The sequence below is a fragment of the Hypanus sabinus genome, chromosome 9 (assembly GCF_030144855.1).
Source record: "Hypanus sabinus isolate sHypSab1 chromosome 9, sHypSab1.hap1, whole genome shotgun sequence".
Classification (NCBI taxonomy): Eukaryota; Metazoa; Chordata; class Chondrichthyes; order Myliobatiformes; family Dasyatidae; genus Hypanus; species Hypanus sabinus.
In genome coordinates this window covers 95151215-95166721 of record NC_082714.1, presented here as the reverse complement: position 1 = coordinate 95166721, position 15507 = coordinate 95151215, and the positions used below count along the sequence as shown (strand labels likewise).

At 51.6% G+C, this 15507-nt stretch overlaps 1 protein-coding gene across 2 annotated transcripts in view; it reads left to right on the top strand.

Annotated features, from left to right (window-relative positions):
* LOC132399649 (insulin receptor-related protein-like) overlaps positions 1 to 15507 on the top strand; it is a 34280-nt gene that overhangs the window by 9829 nt on the left and 8944 nt on the right. Inside the window, exons 6-14 of one of the 2 annotated variants that reach the window (XM_059980246.1) lie at positions 153 to 279; positions 3246 to 3484; positions 4295 to 4462; positions 5219 to 5417; positions 6160 to 6192; positions 8471 to 8769; positions 11935 to 12071; positions 12409 to 12571; positions 14314 to 14422. In XM_059980246.1, the coding sequence (XP_059836229.1) occupies positions 153 to 279; positions 3246 to 3484; positions 4295 to 4462; positions 5219 to 5417; positions 6160 to 6192; positions 8471 to 8769; positions 11935 to 12071; positions 12409 to 12571; positions 14314 to 14422 (1474 nt within the window). Of the gene's footprint in view, positions 1 to 152; positions 280 to 3245; positions 3485 to 4294; positions 4528 to 5135; positions 5156 to 5218; positions 5418 to 6159; positions 6193 to 8470; positions 8770 to 11934; positions 12072 to 12408; positions 12572 to 14313; positions 14423 to 15507 lie in introns of both variants that reach the window. The other variant, XM_059980245.1, reaches the window with a different exon arrangement.

Below are 15507 nucleotides of genomic sequence, written 5' to 3'. Positions count from 1 at the left end.
ACCGTAGTCTTGAGTGAAGGTTCCTCTATACTAACCCACCACATACATCTGGAGTCAGACACAGAGTGAAGCTCCCTCTGTAAGTCTCCCACTTCTTGGGGCGGATTGCTGTGTGGTGTTCACCCGGCTGAACTGGCTGACTTTTTGCGCAGGTAAGAGCCACGTGCTGAAGTTCATCTCCAACACCACCTACACCGACCGCATCCTGCTGACCTGGGAACGGTACCAGCCCCACAACTTCAAGGACCTCATTAGCTTCATCGTCTATTACAAGGACGCGTAAGTGCTGTGGGAGGGGTGGGTCAGGCCTTGATCGAATAACGGAAAGCAGTACAGCACGCCACAGGCTCTTCGGCCCATGTGTCCGCGCAGACCAACATGCCCAATTAAACTAATGCCACCTACGTGCATACATTATGTATCCCTCCACTCCCTGCCCGCTCACGAGTCCTCCCAAGCGCCTTGCTGCCTAATCTGCTTCCACCATCCCCCCTGGCAGTCCATTACAAGCACCCACCACTTTGTGTAAAAACTCCCTATAAATCTGCTTTAAACATTCTCTCTCTCTCAGTTTAAAGCTATGCTCTCTAGGTTTTGTGTCACAGGCACAAAATGCTGGAGGAACTCAGCAGGTCGAGCAGCATCTGCGCAGGGAAATGGAGAATTGATGTTTCGGGCCAAAGCCCTTCATCGGGAAGGGAGAAGAAGTCAGAATAAGAAGGTGGCGGAGGAGAAGGAGTACAAAATAGAAAGTGAAAGGTGAAGCCAAGTGAGGTGGACGGTAGGTGGGTGAGAGACGGGAGTGAAACGAGAAACTGGGGGTAATAGATGGAAAAGGTATCTTTAGCTTTGTCATTTCCATCCTAGGGTGAAGAGTCCAGCGGTTTGACCGTCTACTTTATCTATGCCCCTCATAACTGTATGAACTTCTATCAGATCTCCCCTCAGCCTCCAACACTCCAGAAAAAAAAACGAAGTTTGTCTTACCTGTTCTTGTAGCTCATGCCTTCTAATTCAGGAAGGATCCTGGTAAACATCTTCTGCACCCTCTCCAAAGCCTCCACATCCTTCCAGTAATGGGGCGATGAGAACTACATAAAGTAAACCAAATGCGCTTGACTAAAGTTCTGCACAGCTGAATCGTAACTTCCCAACTTTTATACTTAATGCACTAATCAATGTTATACACCTTCTTTACCATCTTATCGACCTGATGGCACTTTCAGGGCGCTGTGGACCAAATGTCCCAAATTCCCTCTGGACATAAATGGTGTTACAAAAGTACTAAGTTCAAAGTAGATGGATTACTAATATATATATATATATATATATATATCAGCATATACAACCCTGAGATGATTGTGATAATAGTAGTAGTAGTAATAATAATAATAACAGTTGATGTTGTTATTATTATATTTTTAATTTTCCCTCTCAGCTCAAACTGGTAAAACCTGAAGTACGGCCATAGCCAAGCACATTCATTTTTCAGTTGCTAGGAGCTTTTGGACTATTCTTGTGCTGTTTAGTTGTTGTGACTTTCTGGAGATTAATGAAAACGTTGCTATATAGGCCTAATTGTTTAATGCTCTTGTGTAGTGACTTCGGGATTATACCATTTCTCGATATTACTATTAGGAAATGTGTACCCTGTTCACGTTCCATAGCTGTTCAATTTCCTCTTTTAGGCCAGCATATTCCTGGTGTTTTTCGCTTATTGATTTCTGTATGTTATGTGTGTTTGGAATGGTTATATCTATCAAGTAAGTTGTTCTTGCTCGTTTATCCTGTATTGTTATATCCGGCTGGTTATGATGGAGTGTCCTATCTGTAATAGTGGATTGGTCATAATAGGATCTGACCCTAAAACTGGACCAGGTTTATATTAGTAGTAAGTATGGCGTCTTTTATGTTTGTATTTTAAAGCAAGATTTTGGTGAATATTTGCCACTTGATTGTCCCTGTGTAAGGAGTCAGATTGAGTTAAACTGCTGCACGATGCTGTAATGTGTTAGGTAATTTCTGGTTTCCCTTTGCATTTTCTGCATTTATCTTCCGGAATTTGTTTGTCTTTTATTATATTTTTTTGATATTTTTGTGTGAATTACCTGTTCCTGTATTACCACAAGGAAACCCTCTGTTTCTAGGAAGAGATATCCAAATCTGAGCCAGTGGTTCAACGCTTCTTTGTCAACTTTGGATCATGGGGATGTCTTCCACGGAGGGTCATTCTCTTCCATTGGTTAACACTTCCTTCTGTGGTGACAATTTCTTCGTTTTTCTGGGTTGTGCTTCATTTAAGTTTAGTGCTGTGTGCTTATCAGAATTGCATATGCTCACGTGGAGTTTTGACTTCGGGATGAAGTAGAATCAGATTTATTGTCATTGAGAAAGGTCATGACGCTACTTGCAGCAGCAATGCAGTGCAGTGCAGGCATAGCAGCTTACTGATGTTACAATGACAATAAATAAATAAACGGATACGAAATAAATACATATATAAGTTATATGAAATATATATAAATAAATAATGTGAAAGAATGATAGCGAGGTTGTGCTCATGGGTTCATGGACCATTCAGAAATCTGATTGCAGAGGGGAAGAAACTGTTGCTAAAACTTTGAGTGTGGGTCTTCTGCGCCACCTCCTTGATGGTAGAAATGATGGTAGCATATCTGAATGGCCAGGGTCCTTAATGATGGATGTTGCCCTCATGGGACACTGCCTATTAAAGATGACCTTGATGGCAGGACGGATCTTTTCCATGGTAGAGCTGGTTGAGTCTACAACCCTCAGCAGCATTTTCCGATCCTATTCAGAAGAGGCTCCATACCAGGCGGTACTAGAACAAGTCAGAATGCTCTCCACAGTGCAGTTGTAGTAACTTGCAGGAGCCTTTGATGACATACCAGATCCCCTAGTGAAGTATAGCCGCTGATGTGCCTTCTTCATGATTACATCAATATGCTGGGCCCAAGATAGATCCTCCCAGATGTTGACACGCAGGAACTTGAAGCTGCTCACTCTTTCCTCCGCTGACCCTTTGATGTGGACCGGCGTGTGTTCTCCCGACTTCCCCATCCCGAAGTACAAGTCCACAGCTCCCCGAAAGTAGATGTAGGTAGATATGGTGGGACAGAAGGAGCCTCTGGACCCACTGGAGAAGGAAGGTCCTCTCCGCGCGAATGATGCGTCCCCACTGTACCCCTGCTGCGGACCCACCCTCTGCTCTCTCGGTGTTGCAGCCCTTATCAGAACGTCACTGAGTACATTGGGCAGGACGCTTGTGTCCCCAACAGTTGGTCCATGGTGGACGTGGACCACCCTCTTAACAAGGAGCATTATCCCGAGGTGATGCTGCATAATCTGAAGCCCTGGACTCAGTACGCCATCTTCGTCCGCGCCATCACTCTCACCGTCTCTGAGACCAGTCACAGCCACGGCGCCAAGAGCCAGATGGTCTACATTCGCACAAAGGCGGCCGGTAACACACCTGGGTCAGGAGAGTTGGGGGCGAGAGTTTCCAGAATGGGTGGGGGTGTATCCCATGGACGGGACGGGTGACTTCTACTGTGTGAGAGAGCACCAGATATCCAATGGCAGCAGGGTGGGGCGTTGATGGTGGTTCGGTGGGGAATGGGAATGGGGAGCGAGTGCATAGGGGTAGGTGCCGGGGTTGGGTAGGAATGGGGGAAAAGGATGGGGAAAAGGTGGGTTGGTCGGATAGGATTTGCAGTGTGGATGGGTCGGAACGGAGTGGATAGATGAAGGTTGATTGAGTGGGTGTAGGAGGGACGGAGTATCTGTAGGTGAGGTAGTGGTTTGGTGGAAAATGGGGCAGAGGGTGTGGAAGGGCGTATTATTGGATAGAAGATGGTGGTGCACATACATATGGTCGAGGTCGGTGGTGAAAGTCATGTGAGTGAGGGGATGGATGGGTGGAGAAGGGGTAGAATAGATGGTTTGGAGGTCGGTGTGTGGATTGGCAGGAAGAGGGTGGTGATGCTTGTGTGGGAGAACAGGTGAGGGTGTGGGCGGGTGTGAGAGGGGACGGTGCGGGTGTGGGTAGGGGTAGAACGGTTGGGTCGGGTGAGAGTGGTGGTTGTGAAAGGAGGGGACAGCGTGGGTGGGAGTGGAGTGGGGATGATCAGGGGAGTGGATTTGGGGTGGTGTTGGTGTGGATGGGAAGTGTGGGTGGGGACGGGATGAGTGTGGTGTGTGTGTGTGTGGAGGGGGGAAGGGGCCACATCGGCGTCATGAGTGGAAGCGCTGATGCCTCTCCGTGTGTTGGCAGCTCCCACCGTGCCGCAGGACGTGGTATCCATGTCGAATTCATCCTCGCAGCTGATCGTCAAGTGGAAGCCGCCGATCCAGCGGAACGGGAACCTCACCTACTACCTGGTGGTGTGGCAGCAACAGCCCGAGGACGGGGAGCTCTTCACTAATGACTACTGCCACAAGGGTAAACCCCCACCCTCCCTATCCGTCCACCCATCCTCATCCCTCCTCTCCTCCACCTCCACACCAGTACCCGCCCTTATCCCCTTCTTCCACTCCCTCTCCCTCACACACCCTACCCTTCTCTCCTCTCTCTTACACTCGCCTCCATTCTTCCCTCTCCAAACCACGCCCACGCTACCTATTCTCCACCACATTTCCCCTCCCCTCCATTCAACTTCCATGCACACCCCTACTCTTTCCTACCCCATCACACCCCTTCCCTTCACTCCAGTTCACATCCCACTCACATCCCTGGCCTCACCCATATCCACACTACCCTCCCTCTCCTACCTATAACCCTCGCCTCAGCCTCACAATATGCACTCTTTCACCTCCTCCCTCTCCTCTCCCTACCCCTCTGCATTTTCTTCCCCCTACATTTCTATTTGCCTTTTCCCCCTCTTCCCCATTACCACCCCCAACATCCCCACTCTCTTCCAACCCCAATTCACACACTCCCTTACCCTACGCTCCTCCCTCCATGCCCACCACAATCCCTTCTCATCCCCCTCCTATGTCCACACTCCGTCTCCCCATCCTAACCCTCTCTCCACACCCTCTCCTTTACCTTCTTCGCAGCCTTGCAACAAACTCCTCATCCTTCCCCTTCCCACCCCTATGGCCCGCCCCTCTAGCCATCACTCCCCATTCTCTGGTAATCCCTGACCCTCTTCAGTGACCCTTGGCGTTGAACGCTGATCGTCCACGTTCACCGCAGGGCTGAAGCTGCCGACCAGCGTGGTGGCCAGCGCCCCCGATGACTACGACCACGACTTCTCCAATGATTCCAGGCCAGAGAGCGGAGAACATTGCTGCCAGTGTCCGAAAACACAGGAACAGTTGGAGCAGGAGGCCGAGGAAACCTCCTTCCGCAAGAAGTTCGAGAACTTCCTCTATAACTCCATCTTCGTCCTCAGGTAACAGGCCCACGCCCGGCTGGGCACTGCAAGGCGCCCAGCCCCAGCAGACGTACATTCACAACCGCATTCACAAGCGACATTTCACGACACCGTCGGGTTCGGACTGAGAGAAGCTACACCAACCGCCCTCTGAATCTTAACTGGGAGTCCTCTAGGAGTGCGTAGCGGGGCGGTGTGAAGGAAGCTTCATTCTGTGACAACCCTGGGAGTGTGTGATGAGATAGTGTGGTAAAGGGAACTTCATTCAGTGTCTGATACCGGGAGCAGGTGATGAGACAATGGTGAGGAACTTCCACTCTGTGTCTTTTCCCTCTATGTTTTCCCGCAAGAATGGAACAGTGTAGACGGAGCTTCACTTTGAGTCTGACCCCGGGAGTAGGTGATGGGACAGCGTGAATGGTGCTTCATCCAGTGTGTGACCCGGGGAGACTGTGAGGTCATGGTGTGAAGGGAGATTGGCTCTGTGTCTGACCCCGGGGATAAGAGTTAGAATGGTTCAGAGGAACTGTTACCAGCTGACTCCTGAATCCAGAATAGAAATGACAAGGTGTGTATGGGTGGGGGTGAGAGGATAAATGCTTTTTTTGTCGGCACTGGGTGGGGAAAGGCTAACATATCAGACTCGCTGGACGGGAATGTGGTTGGGAAGCGTGGGTGATCCACCACCCTCGGGGAGGCATTGCCTGTCACCGGGTGTGTTGAGGAACCCGTTACTAACTGGACTCCCTTCATGTTGCAGAAAACCCAAGACAGTGCAAGGCATGAAGCCCAGGTAAGGGAGAATCCCTCGCGATCCACGATGAGGTCGGTGAGGCTCACCCAGGCTGTGTTCCAGGTGGGGCAGGGGAGGATGGACCGGCAGTTTGTGAGGTGTTGCCCCCACCCCCTCCACTGAGTTTTCGTGCCCTCCGTATGGAGTTGGAGTTCCCAGTCCCATGCCGAAGGTTCCATCTTCGCTTGGAACAGTTGTGGTCCGTAGATTCCTTTTACGATTGGATTATTTTTACTTGCCGCAAGCACATCCAAGTATACAATGAAATGTGTTGTTTGCGTTACGACCAACACAGTCTGTCGCCATGATCCTGGTGCCCCCATAGCACGACAACAACTCGCTAACACTAACTCGCATCCGGAGGAGAGCAAGGTGGTCACGGAGAGAACGTGCAACTTCCTTACGAACAGTTAATCGGGAATTGAACCCGGATCGCTAGCATCTCGCACTCTTCTAGAATCAATGGGACATTGGAGCCACAGAGCGCACAGTATAGGAACTGGCCGTTCGGCCCAGCGTCCCGATATGGCTGTGGCAGCCCACTCCATTCCCAGGATCCCACAGCCTGTCTTTGTAAAGCTTTTGGCTACATCAGTGGGGAGGATCTGTGAACCATCCCCTCCTTCCCATCCTTATTCCCACATGGGATATGCAGGGAACAATTACCAACACTGGGTCAATCGGTGTCAGAGGGGTGAGCGACTTTACACTTGCAACTCACAGCTAATCGTATACCTCACACACAAGAAACTGAAGCTCGGGATTGTCTGTGGTAACCTATGTGTACTTCGGTAATAAAACTTACTTCGAACTTTGAACTTCATGTTCGAGTGAGCTACAGTAGCTTCTGCCGATAAAAGCAGGATTATTTCCATACTAAAGAACAGCGTGTTTGGGGAGAGGTGTGTAATTCACCGAGGGAGGGTAATAACTTCAGTTTGGACGCAAATACCTCGATGGCAGCTGATTTGGGCAGGAGGTTTCCACCTACCATCATGGATCCCCACCTGGGCCAATCTCACAGAATGTTTTGAGGAAATTACCAAGAAGGTTGTTGACAGAAAGATGGTAGATATTGATGACACGGACTTTAGCTAGGCTTTGGACAAAGTCCCGCATGAGAAATTGGTCCAGAAGGTTGACACTCAGAATTGGCTTAGCTGGAGAAACGAGAGAGCGGTAGTCGATAGTTGTCTGTCTGACTGGAGGTCTGTGACTAGTGGTGTGCTGCAGGTATTGTTGCTGGGTATTAATAATTTAAATGATAATATAGTAAACAGGATCAGCAAATTTGTGGATGACAGCAAGACTGGGAGTATAGTCGACAGTGAGGAAAGCTATCAAAACTTGCAGCGGGATCTTAACCAACAGGGAAAGTAGGCTGAAAAATGACAGATATAATTTAATGCAGACAAGTGGGAGGTATTGCACTTTGAGAGGACAAACCAGGGTAGAGCTTCTACAATAAGCGGGAGGACAGATGGATCTGGGAATACAGATCTATACTTCATTGAAAACAGTCTCACGTGTAGAGAGCTTTTGGCACATTGACTTCATAAATCAATGTATTGAGTACAAGAATTGGAACGTTATGTTGAAGTTGTGCCAAAATATGACTAAGTCAAATGTTGAGCATTGTAAAGTTCTTGTCACCTACCTACGGAAGAGATATCAATAAGTTTGAAAGAGTACAAAGGAAACTTGCAAGAATATTTCTGGGTCTTGAGGACCTGAATTAAAGGGTAAGGATGAATAGATTAGATCTTTATTCCCTGGACCACAGAAACATGAGAGGGGATCTTATAGAGGTTTTTAAAATTGATAGATATAGATAGGGTGAATGGATGAAGACTTTCCTCCTTCCAGCTAGGTGACACTGAAACTAGAGGTCATGGGATTGGGGGCGGGGAAATTAAATATTTAAGAGGAATCTGAGGGGGAACTTCACTCACAGGCGAACGGTGAACAGAGTTGGGGGGGATGCAAGTTCAATTGTAACGTTTAAGAGAAGTTTGGAAAGATGCATGGATGGGAGAGGTAAGGAGGCCTATGGTCAAGCAGCAGATTCAAGACCAGGTTTGCATGGGCTAGATGGACCGAAGGACCTATTTCTGTGCTCCATGACTCTATAATTACATATAATTTCTGCTCTGGGTATTGTTTGAACCTACGTGCCAGGTATTAATTGCACCTGCCCCTGCCCTGCCTGTGCACAGGACACTCACCTCCCCCTGAGCGGACCCGAGAGTGACCAGCTACCTTGTTTTGTTTCCTTTAGGCCGCTGAGGCGACGAAGAGATGCCCCGAGCTTGTGGAACGGGACGGTGTCCACAGTCAATGTCTCGCTGTCAGAGGCCGGCCTAAACCTAACGGCGGGCAACGGTTCGGGGGCCGAGGGGAAGTCGCGCACCGACTTTCCGTACTTCGAGGACAAGGTGTTCAACAGGGAGCGGATCGTCATTTCGAACCTGCGGCACTTCACTGAGTACCGTATCAACATTCACGTGTGCAACCACGCCGCCCATAAGGTGGGCTGCAGTGCTGCCACCTTCGCCTTCGCTCGCACCATGCCCAAGGGTGAGTGACCCCTCCCCCACCCTGAATACACACCCATTCACCATGACCACCCACCCCAACCTTCAACATGCCCAAGGGTGAGTGACCCCTCCCCCACCCTGAATACACACCCATTCACCATGACCACCCACCCCAACCTTCAGCATGCCCAAGGGTGAGTGACCCCTCCCCCACCCTGAATACACACCCATTCACCATGACCACCCACCCCAACCTTCAACATGCCCAAGGGTGAGTGACCCCTCCCCCACCCTGAATACACACCCATTCTCCATGACCACCCACCCCAACCTTCAACATGCCCAAGGGTGAGTGACCCCTCCCCCACCCTGAATACACACCCATTCACCATGACCACCCACCCCAACCTTCAACATGCCCAAGGGTGAGTGACCCCTCCCCCACCCTGAATACACACCCATTCTCCATGACCACCCACCCCAACCTTCAACATGCCCAAGGGTGAGTGACCCCTCCCCCACCCTGAATACACACCCATTCACCATGACCACCCACCCCAACCTTCAACATGCCCAAGGGTGAGTGACCCCTCCCCCACCCTGAATACACACCCATTCACCATGACCACCCACCCCAACCTTCAACATGCCCAAGGGTGAGTGACCCCTCCCCCACCCTGAATACACACCCATTCACCATGACCACCCACCCCAACCTTCAACATGCCCAAGGGTGAGTGACCCCTCCCCCACCCTGAATACACACCCATTCACCATGACCACCCACCCCAACCTTCAACATGCCCAAGGGTGAGTGACCCCTCCCCCACCCTGAATACACACCCATTCACCATGACCACCCACCCCAACCTTCAACATGCCCAAGGGTGAGTGACCCCTCCCCCACCCTGAATACACACCCATTCACCATGTCCACCCACCCCAACCTTCAACATGCCCAAGGGTGAGTGACCCCTCCCCCACCCTGAATACACACCCATTCACCATGACCACCCACCCCAACCTTCAACATGCCCAAGGGTGAGTGACCCCTCCCCCACCCTGAATACACACCCATTCACCATGACCACCCACCCCAACCTTCAACATGCCCAAGGGTGAGTGACCCCTCCCCCACCCTGAATACACACCCATTCTCCATGACCACCCACCCCAACCTTCAACATGCCCAAGGGTGAGTGACCCCTCCCCCACCCTGAATACACACCCATTCACCATGACCACCCACCCCAACCTTCAACATGCCCAAGGGTGAGTGACCCCTCCCCCACCCTGAATACACACCCATTCTCCATGACCACCCACCCCAACCTTCAACATGCCCAAGGGTGAGTGACCCCTCCCCCACCCTGAATACACACCCATTCACCATGACCACCCACCCCAACCTTCAGCATGCCCAAGGGTGTGACCCCTCCTCCACCGTGAATGCACACCCATTCTCCATGACCACCCATCCCAACCTTCAACATGCCCAAGGGTGAGTGACCCCTCCCCCACCCTGAATACACACCCATTCACCATGACCACCCACCCCAACCTTCAGCATGCCCAAGGGTGAGTGACCCCTCCCCCACCCTGAATACACACCCATTCACCATGACCACCCACCCCAACCTTCAGCATGCCCAAGGGTGTGACCCCTCCTCCACCGTGAATGCACACCCATTCTCCATGACCACCCATCCCAACCTTCAACATGCCCAAGGGTGAGTGACCCCTCCCCCACCGTGAATGCACACCCATTCTCCATGACCACCCATCCCAACCTTCAACATGCCCAAGGGTGTCACCCCTCCCCCACCCTGAATGCACACCCATTCACATGACCACCCACCCCGACCTTCAGCATGCCCAAGGGTGAGTGAGTGCACCCCCACTCCGATCAGCCCTCCCCACACTAACCACGCCCCACGTACAATCCACCACCACCCTGATCAACCTACCCCCACTCTAAACATCTGCTCCACACTGAACACCCACCAAAACCTGCCCCCACCCTAACACCCACGTGCACACTGACTACTGCGCCCTACGAATAACTTATCCCCATTCTGATCTCCCACTCACCTCACCCATTCTACTGTGCCCTCAACTAACCCATTCCTCACCCTGACCACCGCCCTAATCGACTTGCAAAAGGGTGAGTGAGGACTGTCCTACCTGCCAACTCCATACCCACCCACTACACCCGACACCTTACCTGCTTACTCCAGCATACACTCGTTTACCGGAGACATCCATACCAAATACACCCGAAACAGACAACACCCCGCCCTCATCCCAAATACTCACTCAATGCCCTTGAACAGAAAAAAAGGTAGCGGATACGACCATTTCGGGTAAAGCTCTCCCCACCATTGAACACATCTACATGGAGCACTGTTGCAGAAAAGTAGCATCCATTATCAGAGGCCCTCACCATCCAGGCCATTCTCCCTTCTCACTGTTGCTATCAGGAAGGAGGTAAAAGAGCTTCAGCTAACAGGCCTTGAATCGGAGGAGTTAATTTTATCCAACTTCACTCACAGCTAACACGGAACTGTTCTCATAACCTATGGACTAACTTTCAAGGACTCTTTTTCTCATGTTCTCGATATTTATTGCTAATCCATCCATCTATCTATCTTTGGACTGTTTGTTGTCTTTTGTATATTGGCAGTCTGTCCGTCCTGTTTGGTGGGGTCTTTCATTAATTCTACTCTGTGTCTTGGATTTACTGTGTATGTCCGCAAGAAAACAAATATCGAAGTTGTTTATGTTGATATATATGTACAGTAGTTTGATAATACATATATTTTAACTCCTCTCACCCATCCACCTGAAACACCCAATACGTCACCCTCAATCTACGAACCCACCCACATGATGACCACCGAAACACAGTGCACCTATTTCAAGCCACCCACCCACCCGTACTCTCTAACCGCCCACCTCGCTGCACCCAGCCACACGACATCTGTTCGCCCCACCTCATCCAAATCACCCGCCAATGTAAAGCATAAAGCGCCCTTCCCTACCACCCCAACCCCAACCCCAATGTCCGCCCTATCCGAACTTTCCCAACACACCACAGCTCTCCACTTACCCAAGCCAGCATCCAAAGGTTTTTGCCCCATTCACTTCCCGCCCCGTGGCTGGTTACCCCAACCCTCGTAACGCCTGCTGCCGCTCTCTGGCGCAGCTCAAGCCGACGACATCGTGGGGAACGTGACGTGGGAGCTGGTGAGCGCGGACACAGTGCTACTGCGGTGGCCCGAACCATCGGACCCCAACGGGCTCATCCTCAAGTACGAGATCAAATACAGCCGGGACAACGAGGTGAGGACCTCCACCGTATATACACCGCGGTTTCAGTCCTACCCCCATAATCCCCCTCCGGTACCCACACACCGAATCCACATCCAACCCCTCCTATTCCCTCTAAACACTCCGCCTCCTATAGCCCTCCCCGTCTCTGTGTCACATTCCCTCCCCTACACCCTTCTCCATGTTTATAACTCCGTCCGCACCTACACCCCTCCCTCTCTCTCCAATCTCCTCCGATCACTACACAACTCCCCGCCTCTGTCACTCCGTCTCTGACTCCTGGTGTCCCTCTCCCCCACCGGCTATTGTTGTTGACTGCGGTCTACCACCCCCTATCTCACTTCCACAGGAGTTCCACCAGTGCGTGCCCCGCCATGTGTACCAGCGGTACGGAGGGGCGCGGATCAGCCGGTTACAGCCGGGGAACCACACGGCCACAGTGCACACCACCTCGCTGGCCGGCAACGGCTCTTGGACCGAGCCCATCACCTTCTACATCCCCGCCCTGCCCCGTGAGTACTATGCCGGTCAGGGCACCGGCTACTTCGTCCCGCGGTGGGGGAGGGGATGAGCTATGGTTCAGTGAGGGGTATAAAAAATGGGTGAGGAAGAGAAGGACTGTGATGTGATGTGGAGAAAACCAGTGATACAGCGGGAGTGGGGTGAGTGTGGGACGGGAGGAGAGGGCTGTGATGCAGTGGTGAGAAAAGGAAAGGGAGTGATATGATGCAGGAGGGGAAGAGGCTTCGTGATAGGATGAGGCAAGAGGTTGAGTGCGGAGGTACTAGGTCACAGTCCAGAAGGTAGTGTGTGGGTGTGATGTGCTGGAGGGAATGGACGAGGAATTTCTGGAAGAGAAGAGAGGGATGTGATACGGTGGGGGAGGGTGAAGAGGGATGTATTATGTTTGGGGACGGGGAGGGGTGTAATATAGTGGGGAGGGTGACAGGGTGTTATACGGTGCAGGGGAAGTAGAAGGATGTGATGCGATTGGGGGAGAGAAGGGGGAGATATAGGTGTAATATGGTGGGGGAGGGGGAAAGGAGGCGTGATACAGTGGGGAAAATGCAATTGGGGTGACACGATGCTGGATTGGGGAGAGTAGTTGTGACACAGTGGTGGGGGCGGAGAGTCCCAGATGGGGGAGTGTGAAATGGTGGGGCAGAGGTGTGATACAGGAAGAAGACACAGAGAGACCAGAGACTGAGAGAAGGGAGGGGAGAGATGCAGGGAATGGGAATAGAGTAAGAGACAGAGGGACGGCACCATGGTAGCATGGCTGTTAACGAGACGCCAATACAGGTCAGAGGTTGGAGTTCATTTCCGGCGCTCTCTGGAAGGAGTTTGTACATCCTTACCGCGACCGCCAGGATTTCTACCTTCTGCTTCACTTTCTTCCCAGTCCAGAGTCGACCGGAAACTCTGGTCAAATTCTGGTTAAACTCTGGTTAAATTTAGGCTAATTTGGTCATTGTAAATTGTTCTGTGATTAGGCTAGTGCTGGACAGCGCACTTCCGCGCTGTATTTCTAAACAAAAATAAAATACTGGGAGAAAAGGAGAAGACGGGAAGCGAGAGAGTCACGCTGGGTCGACTGTGTGTTATCAAGGCGAGGGTAGGAGAGGAACAAAGGCACAGTCCTGGGGTGGAAAGGGAGTCTGTGTTGTACTGAGGGAGGGTGTCAGTGAGGGCCCGAGAGAGGGAGCGTAATAGTGTGGGTGGGGGCGAGAGGGTGGGTGATGGTGAGGCTGGCTGAGTTGAAGGGCAGGTGGAAAGGGAGGGTGGGATTGTTGGTGAGGGAGGTTGATGGTGAGGATGGGGGTGAATTGGAGGAGGAATGTGATAGTGGGGTGAGGGTGAGGGTGGGATTCAGAAGGAGGGGGTGATAGTGAGGTTGGGGTGAGTTGTAGAGGGAAGATGAATTGGAGGGTTGAGGGTGGGATTGAGTTGGAGGAGGTGGAAGGTGAGGATAGGGTTGTTAGAGGTGGGGCGCGATAGTGAGGGGGGGTGAGTTGGAGGGGGAGGGTGATAGTGGGGTGAGTTGAAGGGAGGGGAAGGTAAGGATGGGTGAGTTGATGGAGAGGGAGAAGGTGAGGATGGGGATGAGGTGGAAGCGTGAGTTTAATGGAGAGGGTGGGGATGAGTTGGTGAGGGAGGGTGGTGGTGAGTAGGAGAGGGAGGGACCCACGTTGATATTCCAGGACTTTGGCCGCGGGGTGTCTGACCCTTTGCTCCCCTCCCCCCCCCCCCCCAGTTGAGCAGAAGTACGAGGATTTCTTGACGGTACTGACTCTGATGCCTGTGGCCCTACTGATCACCGTCCTGCTTCTGGCCCTCGTCGTTTACATCTACAACAAGAAGAGGTGAACGGTACCGTTCCATACCCAGCGGGGTCACCCACCTTCCTGGTACACTCCCATCCACAACCGGAATCCAGACCTCCACCTACAATCAGGACTCCCATCCACAACCGGGATCCACATTCCCACCCACTGCCGTGATCCGCACAATCCGGAACCCCACCCTCCCAGCACATTTCTACCCCAAAATGGGAGCTCCACTCTCCCGCCGCAACCCCACACACAACCTGCGTCCCCACGTAGAGGCGGGATCCCAAGCCTCTTAGCGCACTCACATCTACAACCAGGACCTTTACACAGAGCTGGGAATACGACCCTCCCAGCACACCCCCACTCACAACTGGGAGCCCAAATTCCCGGCCCACCCACACCCACAACCAGCATACCAACCCACAACAGGGAACTGTACCCAAAGCGGGAACCCGCCCTCTCCTAGCACAGTCCCACCCACAGCTGGGAACCACTAACCCCAAGCAGGAGGACCCCTACCCTCACCACACACCTCCATCCTAAACAGTGATCTACATCCGCTACTGGGACCTTCACTTTCCCTACCCACCTGCCTCTTCAGTCTATGCTGACCCTTTGAGGGAAAGTCACACTGTGACATTGCGCAGGGAGCCCCATGCGGGAAGGGCGCTGAGGAGGTATCCCTGCACAGTTGGAGGGACGATGAGGAGGGAGGAATTTCTATCCTGTGGGACGTGCGGTGAGAAGAATTCTTTGTGTTGTGGGGGCCAGTGCGGAGCGATAGAGTGGTGCTAGAAAGTTTGTTAGCCCTGTAGAATTTTCGCTGTTTCTGCATAAATATAACCTAAGATGTGATCAAGTCCATGTAAATCCTAAAACTAGATAAAGAGAACACTATTAAATAAATAACACAAATATATTATACTTCTTAATTTATTTATTGAGAACAATAATCCAATATTACATAATTTTGTTGGAAAAAGTACGTGAACCTTTGCTTTCAGTAACTGGTGTGACCCTTTGTACAGCAATAACTTCAAACAAACATTTCCAGTAACTGTTGATCAGTACTGCACATTGGTTTGGATGAATTCAGGTCCTTCCGCAACATTTTTAAA